Raw genomic sequence first — 11,320 nt, 5'->3', positions numbered from 1 at the left:
GGGGGGCCCCTCTGCCACTTGGGGCTAGCCAGGGCGCGCTGCGGCCGGGGGATGGAGGGAACGGTCCTGGGGATAGGAAGGGCAGAGATGTAGAAGACAGACACCCCTTTCCCTCGGGACCTGGGGTTCATCTGTGCACTGTCTCAAGCTTGCAGTGTGGGTCCCCGGTGCTCGCCACTACTGCTCGCTGTTTGGTGCCCGCGGGGCACGGGGCGAGCGGACACCTTGGCCCCTAAGGCGCTCCGGGCTGCGCGGCCCTTCAGGCCACTTGTTATTTTTTGCGCGCAGGCTTTGGTATTGGGTGTTTAGACAGTAATGGAATAGTTTTGGAAATGGGTGAAACGTTGGATTGTGCACTGGTACTGTTTAATGTATTAACCGAAAGGGAAGTGGGACAGATACCTTGGGACCTTTTGTTCGGTACTTCGGGTCCTAGAAAGAGAGATTTGGGTTTTCAGTTCCGAGGGCTCTGGGATCTTCTCGCTGCTGGAGGACAACGAGCTGCTCTCTGAAGAATGTCTCCCTAACGAACTTGTTCTATTTACTAGAAATCAGGGACTATTGTCTTTAAACCAAGCAAATGACCAACTGAAACCGACCGAGGGATGCTTAAAACACTGAAGAATAAATCCGTGTCCCGGACTATAACAGGGTGACAAACGTGTCACGTGGAATGTGGTTGGTTCGATTTTGAGTGTTGGCAGTAAAAAACAAAAACAAAACTCCTTTTCACCTGAGATGTAGCCGACTCTTCTACTGTCATAACTTTCCTTTATACAGATAATTGCTCTTAGCAAGGCACAAAAAAATAACCCCTCCTGGTCCCAAAGAAGCCTTCCAGCCTTTGTTTCTCTTGTTTAACATGTCATCCATGTTAATGAAGGTATTAATGGAAATTAAACGTAAAATGCTTAATTCCTTAAAATTAAACCCTGGAGGGCACATGAGTGTTACACTCACCCTCCCACCCATTCATTGTCAATTACGCAAACTTTCTCCAAGTGAGAGAACGCAAGGGTCAAAATTTTTTTTTTTTGGGTCTTAAAATCTTGTGTTGGTGTCCAAAATCTCTCCCCAGGTGATCATCAAGTTACGTTCTGAAATGGATATTTAGTCCTGGTTTTATTTATTGCATTTGTCAGATATTTGCAGTTTCAGTTCTCAGAGTTAGGGATGCACATGAGGAGTCCCTACATTCAGATGAAGTTTGGAGCCAAGAAGAATGTGAGCGAGGAGGTGTGGAGTTGTGTGCATTATTAACAAGGATGTTTCAGCCTCGGACCCCAACCATCACCGAGGCCAGTTCTGGAGACCATTAAGCTCTGTTCTCAAACACATTAACTGTATATTTACTAATGCTAATGACTCTGTTGGAGTCCCTCCAGTTTTCTGTTAAATAATTCATTGCAATTGAGTCTCAGTTAGAAACCAAAGACATTAATGTAAAAATTCCTTATGTTTAAATAATTCCAAGGTTTTGATCGACAATCAGTAAAATTTGGATTAACTACAGTGCTGGCGAATGGGGTATTACAGTTAATTGGATTTCCTAGCTTACTGAGATTTAGTGATGTGAAACTCCTTTTGAGTCCAACTCTTGTTAAAATGTCTTCTAAGATCTAATAGATTTTATATCCTCCCTTTAGGAGACAGAGTACAGTGCAGTGAACATAACTGATTATTTCTTGTATTGATGGAGGGTCATGATTCTGAATAGCAAATCTCATTGTGGAATACTGTCAAAGGAATAGATATTGGAGTTTCATGTGATTATAGTTGTGCATCATGCCCAGGACGTTCATTACAAATAGCATTACGGAAAAGCACATTTTTCTTACGTGCTTATTTTCTTGATTTTTAAATTTTATTTGCAAAAATCAGAAGTGATGAAGTCATTCTGATTACTTAAGAATTTTTCAGGCACCAGACATAGTTAAATGGAGGGTTTTCTGTGGGATCATATATGAGTTAGCATATGAGTTAGGAATGTGGACTGGGTGTCAGACCAGAATTCCTGGTGTTGCCACTGCTACCTAGGTGACCTTGGACAGGTCCCTCAACTTCTCCGAGCTTCAACTTTTCAGTTACGGCCCAGTGTTGTTGTTGGCACTTGTAAAGTAATGCATATGCTGTCCTGTGTGGCTCATAATAAAGACTCAGTAAACCTCCACAGTGTGTTGTTATTATTCTTACCATGGATTGTGTCGTAGCTACGTAACTGATCTCGTGGGTAGAGGGTAAGAGAAGGGGGAGGGGTGACCACTGACTTTGCAAGATAGCCAGACTGAAAACAGGATGTGTTTTAAAGTCAAGCAAGCCTGGGTTTGTACCCCATTTTCACTGTGTGCTATGTGCCTTGGGCAACCTGTAGAATTTCCCAAAACCTCAGATCTTTATCTGTAAGGTCATTGGGAAGATTAAATTGGATAAAATATGTAAACTATCTAGTGTAATATCTATCACATGGTAAAGATCAGTACTAGAGGCTGTTTATCCCATCTTCTTTTCTCCTTGGTACTTCATGAGGAGATCAAAAGGTCAGTGGCTTATTCTTGTTGAATGATCCCACATCACAATGTCTTTATGCTCTTTAATCAATCTTAAAATGGCTTTGGAAATAAACATACAAAACTATTTTTTGGTGTGATTCACTAGTGTATCTTCTTTTTTTGGAGATGTTTTTGCTATAGGGCATGTGCACTTGCTAGAAAGACAGAGAGACAGAAAGTGAGAAATCACCCCCCCAGGGGGATGGCCACACTGCAGTCTCTTCTCCTCCATTCTCCTCTCGGAATCTTGTGCATGCATGCACATGTGCCCTGAGTGAGTTTAAGCCACCAGGTCTGGGACTCGAACTGTGGTTGACTACATGGGAGTCCAATGCCATTGGCTGGTCCCTAATAGTGTATCTTCTTATATGTGAAATGTATAATATCATTAGCCACCAGACATTACTAATCATTCGTCTGTAGAAAATGAGGACAATATTTGAAAGTATGTGAAATTCAGTCAATGTTAATTACTAATAATAATGATTTGAATTGGCAAAAGTAGCAACGTTAATGTTTCATTTCCTTACACATCTGAAATTATGCTGACTTCGTCACTGCCCGCCCCAAATACAGCTGATCTGAGATTACTACATTATAAAAGGTCTAGTAAAACACATTTGCTTCCCAGCCATTTCACTCTAATTTACAACATCTGCCAGGGAATGACTGTAATATAGCTATGGTTCTCTTATAAGATGGGTGTAATTGAATTTTAAAGTCACCCATAGATTTCAGTAGTGAGTATTTGTGTTTTCAATGGAACAATGTGAGCATGGTCACTCATTAAGGAATTGCAATTGTCCCACACATTTTTTTTTAAACTAGGTAACATAAACAAAGACAAATAGGAACTTAATAGTTGAGTAGTTTAAATAAAAATTTAGTTCCTATTTTCTTTCTTTGTTTCTGGACTAGGAGGAGAAATGCTTTGTGTAAAATCCAATATAGGACTGAGGTCAAACTGATATTTTTTTCACACTCATTTGAATTAGCTTCTTCACACTTATTTGGATTTTCTCCCGGAGAAAGGAAATTTATGTTATTTGAGGTGAATCCCATGTATAGCATTTCTTTAAAGGATGTGGTTTGTGAGAGATCTGAATAAAAGGAAGAAACTGTGATTACACTAAATTTTGAGGTTTCTTACCTTGTGCTGTTAAGCGTGTATCTAGGGTTCAGTTGTCACTTGGGTTCATTTTGTCAAAGAGAAACATAAACTTAGAAGTTCAGACACAAAGTTGACCTAGTGTACCATAGCCTCTCCCAATGCAGTTTCAAAAGATTTTAATTAAAAAACTCCACAAGTGGAGTGCTATCTATGTCCCTTCATAAGAGAGAACAGCATATGTTTTTCAGATGCCAGAGCCTGAGTGTGTCTTAACGTACAAGATGCTATCTTTCTGCCATTGAGAATGGTACAGCATCAGCTGTTGTTCTTATTGACGCGTTGCTTAGGACCCATGCATTCAACAGATACTGAGGACCTCCTTGGTGCTGTTTACTGGCCTGATACTCAGAGTGAGTGGCCAACATAACCGGTTTCTGTTCTCAAGGATTTTAGAAGAAGACAGGCCAAATGAACGGGCAGTGACAATGTAACATGACAAATTCTGCAGGGAAGATTGGAGAAAGTTGCTGTTGGAGGAGCACCCCTTTCATCTTGGTGAAGTCAAGGGGAAGCTTTCTAGAGGAAGCAGTGTCTGAGCAGAGGACTGAGTAGACTATCTGATCATCTTAAATTGTGTCATATATGTTCTTTGTTAATCCAGAATGATGCAATATGCTTGTTTTCTCATGATATCCTTGAAGATGGTTGCTGGTGTACATTTACATAAATGATTAATGACAATCAGGGAATACAATCAATAACTAGATGTTGTGTGCTTGTTTAGGTCAGAGCTTATTCATCAATGACCTGATAAGTGTCAGACAAAGACACCTTTAATTGGTTTTTATAGTCACTCTTAATTGCTGTTCAGGGCAAGGATTCAACGTTTAGAAGGAACCATGTAAAGGTGTCACTTGAGCAATGAAAGATTTCAATGAAATAATGGGCTTCTTGGTCTTAAAATGTTCTCTCCTGAAAACATTCCCCCCTTAAGAACTCTCTCCCAGCTTGGCAAATATTGTGCAGGGGAGAGAATCTGACTCCCTCCGCCTTATATATCTTAGCAAATACAATTTCATCTATTTAGTTCTTGTCTTGCTACCTCCATACCCCATCTTTATTCAGAATGTTGGGGACGGGGGACCAGAATTTAGGAGGCAAGAAAAAATGGTCCAGTTTAGATGTTCAAGACATTCCAGTTTTCTGCTCTCTTCATTTCTCATCTGCAGGGTCTTCATTCCAGGTTGACTGTCCCCCAAAAAATGAAACCAACTGTCGTTCTTATTGATGCTTTGCTTAAGAAAGTACATGGCTACATTTTCAGAACTTTTATAATGCCCAGTGTTAAAATGTTCAGAAGGTTGTGCTGTGAATAATAAGCTTGCTGCGGTAGCTTTATGTATTACACGACGGTCGCATGGGATGTTCAGTGAGCTAGGTGGGAGGTTGTACAGGGACTTGCTTCTGTATGACTTGGTACTTGAAATTAATGAGCTACTCATTTCTTATTCCAAAAACTTTAGGTTTTTAGATGTAATTTGACTACATTTAGAATCATATCTCTAATATTTTGCAAAAATCTCAGTCAATTATGTTAATGAAAGGACACACCTTGGGTTGAGGGAGTAAGGAGTAAAGTCTAGTACCATCGTTGGCTGGTACTTAAAGAGTTTTCTAGACTAAAGTTAAATGCTAGTGAAAATGAAGCCACTGAGAATCATCTAGGAGTGTATATCTTTTTACTAAAATATTAGGGCATTAGAAAAATCATGACCCAGGACCAGCGGCGTAACGGTTACATAGCAGGACTCCCATGTAGTAGATCGTGGTTTGAGTCATGGACCTGGTAGCTTAAAAGTCATGCTGGGTGTGTGTGTGGAGAATGGAGGAGAAGGGATTGAGGCATGGCCATCCCCCTGGAGGGTGATTTCTTGCTTTCTGTCTCTATGTCTGTCTCTGTCTGTCTGGTGAGCACATGCACCCTATAGCGAAAACCTCTCCAAAAAAAAAAATCATGATGCATTTTTTTCATAGAAAAAAATATGTCATGAATTTTCTTATTTTAAAAATAAAGTTAAAAAAATTTCTATGAAAAAAATGCATTGTGATTTTTCTTTTTTTAAAAAAGAACTATATTATTTAACTTTATTTAATTTAGTTTGACCAGAGAGAGACAGAATGAGAAAGGGAGAGAGAGAAAGTGAGAAAGCAAGCTGCTGTGTCCAGGACTCGAACTGCAGTCAGCCAGGTGGGAGTCTAGAGCCCTTAACCACCATGCCACCTGTTGGTCCTGTCATGACTTTTCTGCCAACCCAATAAGTTATTGTAGATTTAATGCAAGTTAAGTCAAATACATAATAAAACACGTGAAAGTAATTGATAACATTTGAGACTGGAACAAAACATTGACTTTTTTTTTAAATTGTTAGAGTGTGTGTGTACTTGCTAGAGACAAAGAAACAGGGAGAGGGAAGAAGCACACTCCCTAGGGGGCTTGGTCATGCTGCAATCCCTACTCTCCTTCTCCATTTCGTTGTGATTTGGGGCACACAGGCACACGTGCCTCGTGTGTTATTTTCTTTTTTTCTCCCCAAAGGTTTTTTCCATAGGGTGTATGTGCTCTCTGAACAGAGACAGAGAGAGACAGTGAGAACCCCCCCCCCCAGGAGGATGGCCATGCTGCAGTCCATTCTCTTCCATTCTCCTCTTGGGATTTTGGGCACTTAGACACACTACACCTAGCATGAGTTTCAGACTGCTGCATGTGGGACTCGAACTGCCTTTGGCCATGTGTGAGTCCAGTGCCTTAACCACCATGCCACCTGCTGGCTCCTGTTTGGTGTGTTTTTCAAGCCACCAGGGCAGAGACTTAAACTGTGCAGTCAGCCATGTTGGATTCAGCTTCCTTTACCACTAGACCAAGGGAGTTGGCCCAGGACTGACTTTATTTTCCATTCAGAGGAAATTGTTCTCTAATTAAAAGTAAAGGAATCTATTACAGGGGCCAGCAGGTGGTGTAGTGGTTAAGGTGCTGGACTCCCACATGGTTGCCTACAGCCCCGACCTGGCAGCTTGAAACTCATGCTGGGTGCGTCAGGATCCCAGGAGGAAAATATATGAGAAGGGATTGCAGCATGGCCATCCTCCTCAGGCGGTGATTTCTCACTTTCCTTCTCTCTCTGGAGAGCACATACACCCTATGTCAAAAATGTTAAGAAAGAAAGAAAGAAATCTATTACAAATCAGTTTCTTTGGCAAAAGGAAAAGACTTAAAATCAAACTTTTAGGAATGTTTCATCTCCCTCAGCTTACCCATATTTCCCTTAACCTACCACCAAACCACACATTTCTTGATATTATTGAAAGGCAAATTTATAATATGAAAAAGACAAAATAGGTTTTGTTTTGTTTTGTTTTGTTTTTTAAGGTTTTTGTCACAGGGCATGTGAGCTTGCTGGAGACAGACAGATAAAGGGACAGTGAGAAATTATCCTCCAGGGAGGATGACCACACCACAGTCCCTCTTCCTCCGCTCTTGTCTCAGAATTTTGGGCATGCATACGCATGTGCCTTGTGTGATTTTCAAGCCATCAGGTCTGGCACTAGATCCATAGTTGACTATGTGGGAGTCCAGCATCTTAAGCACCATGCCACCTGCTGGTTCCCAAAGTCACCTTTTCAATATTTCTTGAGTATGTAAAGTTTGTATTTGATAGCTTTAGTTTAGACATATTATTCTTCTCAGATTTTAATTGCCAAAGTAATTTACTTTTCTTAGAACACAGCTTTTCAAATAATAGCATACTTCTATCCAGACTTGAACTGTCTGGCATAGACCACCAAACACCTCTTCGTAGGTCATATCCTCAAACATTTCTTGGTTTCAGATAAATTAATTACTTTATGTATTCTTAATGTGAAGCATTTAAAATAATTATAGGATTTAAGAAGCTTGCATTTGCTGATTCTAAGTCAAGTTCTTTTGTTTAGAGAGATTAAATTCCAGTTCTGAAGCTATATATATTTAAAATAAGTTTGAAATATTTGCTGGTTTCTATATTCTGAATGTATTGTTTTCTTTGGAAATACTTTGTTATAAAACTTACCATGTTGACATATTTTCTTACTACGCAGTGTTTGTCTTTTTGCTTTGTCTTTTTTAAAGATTTTTGCCATAGGACACGTACATTTATTGGATAGAAACAGCAAAAAAACAGTAAGAGGGAAAGTGAGAAATCACCCACCCATCCCCTCAGAGGGGGAGTTGGCCATGCCACAATCCCTTTTCCTCCATTCTCCCAGGATTCTGGGCCTGCATATACACATACCTGGCATGATTTTCAAGCTGCCAGGTCTGGGACTTGAACTGTTGTCGACCATGTGGGAGTCCATCATCTTCATGCCTATATCACCTTCTGGCCCCACTATGCACTCTTATTTTATATGTTTTGTCTTTTATCACCATTCTTAAACTTCTCGTTATGAAAGTGTCATTCCAGGCACTATGCGGAGTGAGCGTCATTCTAATGATTAGTTTGGGAGTTCCATGTACCACCCATGATGGTACATGCTCAGAAACCAGGAGTTTCAGGAGAGTCACAAAGATTACCTTGTGATTCTTTTATACTTTCATTAAAGCATGCTCCAACTAAAAAAGAGAGGGGAAAGATGTGCATGCTTCTTTTCCATATTTGGGAGGTTAGTTCAATTTACATATTTATGAAAAATGTTTCACAAATATGCATGCTGTGCGATTCTTTCTCATTTGCAGTTTTTGTATTTGTATCATAACATTGTTATTCAGGTTGGGGTACAATTTTACTTTTTGAAATGAAAACACCATACTGCCTGTTTTCCCCCCCTGCTTTCTAGAACTTAGAAACTTGGTCTCTTTGGAATGCCTTATAATCATTTACTTTTCTTTTTATTTTTTAGCGTTGAAGAAAGATGACACCACCTTTGATGAGGTAGGTTAAATTTCTTTATCTAATGTCAGATGTATTTAATTACTGCCAGGAAAAATCTGTAGGTGCCAACTTCACACTTAGAAATGGGGAAAAAAAAAAGGCAAACAAACAAGATGATATCTGTTTGTTTAGTTGCATTATATTACTTTCAACTGTTTTGTAATTGTTCAAATGAATTTTGGTGACAATCAAGATAAATATATCTTTAAATAAATGAATAAGCCAATTAAAAGGCACATGCAGGCCTCTGTGTGTTGGTGGTGGTGGGGCTTGTGAAGCCCAGTGTGATGTGTGTGCCTAGGGGAAGAAAGTCTTAAGTTGCATTGAGTTGGGGGCCATCTTTTACAAACCGCAGCCAAATCAGGGCCGTGATGTGGCTTTGACGCCACATATTGTCCATCTGTGTCCCAGAGGAGCTGACTTTTCCTGTTCTAGTCTTCTATTTTCCCCATATCAGATCTGTCTTTATCTCCTTGCTACAAAGTAATAAAATAGCCTGTTCAGGTAAGCCAGAGGGTTCTTGTGCAACTAATAGAATCCTGCATGTGATTTTTAAATTGTATCCTTTTCTACATTTTTGTGGTATAAGTGGGAGTTACCAGATAAATAATGTATGTTTACAAAATGCTTTTAGAGAGCTTAGAGCGGAGTGCTTCATTGTAACCGTCCAAAGCCACAGTCATTGGTCTGGGTTGTAAACTAGGTCACAATCATACATACATTGTGTGTCATTGTGTATGAACACAAATGTACTTATACAATGTATTCATCTCACAGCCAAATGAAAGCATAGCTTAGTTTGGTTTGGTTGGTGCTTGTAACAGTTGCAGATTCCATGAAATATGTTACCTATTCTCAGACCACTGCAGTGCTGCTTTGAAGAAAGGGCTTGTGCTCATGGAAAGTCCCATTGGCCATGTGGCTGGCCTTGGTGTTTGGCCGTGGTGTGCGGCAGGTCTGCTCAGGGAGAACCTGCTCCAGGCTGGGAATTTCTGGATAGGGCCAGCGTCATTTGGCTGTCACGGTCTGTAGCTTCATCTGTCGCACCTGTCCATTTTTTCCTGGGCTGTGCTCTACAAAGCTTTGTGTCCCTGGATTCCAAAGCAGCTTCCTCTCGTCAGCATTCCTGTAACGTCCTCTAAAACTTAATTCTTCTAGATCCAAAGCAATAGAGGAATCTTTTCTTCTCAATCCATAGTAGGCCAAAATAGTGTTCTCCCTCCCACCCCCCAGCCCCCACTCCAAACCTGTATTTCTGGAATTTCTGCAGTGTTGTTAACTGAGATGTTTTCTGGGGAGTATTTTCTTTCTTCTCAGGAGAAATCAATGTAAGAAGAGTGAGCACCTTTTCTCTTTTTATTAAAGAAAGGGTTTCCCTCTAATTATGGAGGTAATTTAAGCTTACATTAAGAAAATAAATAAGGAAAAGGGGAAAGAAAAATCTCCCAAATCCTGTTACCCTGATAAAAATTATTGTTAAATCTTATCGCTTTATTTCCCCTTGTTTGAAAAAGCATAACCCACTATTAGAGCATGCATTTTCCTTCTAACCTATAATATATTTTTCATGTCTTTATAAACTCCTCCTAATCATCTTCAGGAATTTTTTGGGGAAAACCCTCTTTGTTTAAACACCATTGTTAATAATTGTATGTTATTATCTCATGAGATTATATAATTAGCTTAAACGAAACAAAAACTGAGGCTGGAACCCAGATACAGGCTAAGGATGTATGAAATCTGCAGCTATCCCATTTTCCTCTTATTTGGAAACCTCTACGTAGTCAAAAGTCTGAATTTTGTAATTTGGGGCAAAACCATCTTTCCTTCTACAAAGTGTTTTCCTCCTTCTGAGTTACAGGAGATTGGTTAAACACTATGTAAATATCAGAATGCTAGATTTGGAAGAGCCATTGGAAATCATGGTTGTCTCACCTGTCATTTCACAGGTGAAGAAATTGAGACACAGAGGGGCCGGGTAATTTCCAGCTCATCAAGGGTAGACCCAAGGCCAGCTACCCTCTGATTGAACAATTGACTTATTAATTTCAAACCTTTTGCAAAATAGAAATGATAATATAGAGGTCTTCCCAAAGCTCATGGAAAATGTGTATGATCTCCCTGTTAAGGTAGTTGAGATGAAATATGCTAACGTACACAAAGTTCCAGAATAATGGCTGACGTATAGTAAATGTCTCAAATAATTTTGTATTACTTTCAGTGCCCCTGACTTCTTAATATTTGGATCATCAGTGTCTGGCACACTACCTGGCCAAAATGAAGTCAAAATAAATAATTGTTGGAGAAACAAATGGCTCAGCCAGATAGCAGGTGAAGGAAAATTGGTATTTTGGGTCATATTTCAAGTGGACAAAATGTTTTTGGTGACATTGTGCTGAGAGCCTCCAGCAAACGTGAACATTGTATCTATAAAACTATTGCAGAACTTTCCAAATGGCTTCCTCACCTTTTGTCCCCAGTAAATATCCAGGCCATGTCCCCTGAGTGGCCCCATTCTTCTTGGGGCAGTGAACAATAGCCACACTATAAATTCCAGAGGATTTTTGAATCTTAGTTTTTGCTATAGGGCGTGTGCATGCACCAGAAAGCCAGAGAGGGACAGAGAGACAGAAAGAGAGAAGTCACACCCAGAGGGGATGGCCATGCTGCAATGCCTTCTCCTGCACTCTCCC

General features: G+C 40.0%; 1 protein-coding gene across 2 annotated transcripts in view; it reads left to right on the top strand.

Moving 5' to 3' along the window:
• The window catches only part of CDK14 (cyclin dependent kinase 14), a 667,802-nt gene that overhangs the window by 255 nt on the left and 656,227 nt on the right, over positions 1–11,320 (top strand). For both annotated transcript variants that reach the window (XM_027768492.1, XM_027768493.1), the window contains exons 2-3: positions 2,885–2,889; positions 8,596–8,627. In XM_027768492.1, coding sequence (XP_027624293.1) covers positions 2,885–2,889; positions 8,596–8,627 — 37 coding nt within the window. The remainder of the gene's footprint in view (positions 1–2,884; positions 2,890–8,595; positions 8,628–11,320) is intronic.

This window comes from Tupaia chinensis, unplaced genomic scaffold (assembly GCF_000334495.1).
Source record: "Tupaia chinensis unplaced genomic scaffold, TupChi_1.0 Scaffold146650_1, whole genome shotgun sequence".
Lineage (NCBI taxonomy): Eukaryota > Metazoa > Chordata > Mammalia > Scandentia > Tupaiidae > Tupaia > Tupaia belangeri.
The sequence above is the reverse complement of the archived record's forward strand: the minus strand, read 5'-3'. Positions and strand labels throughout refer to the sequence as shown.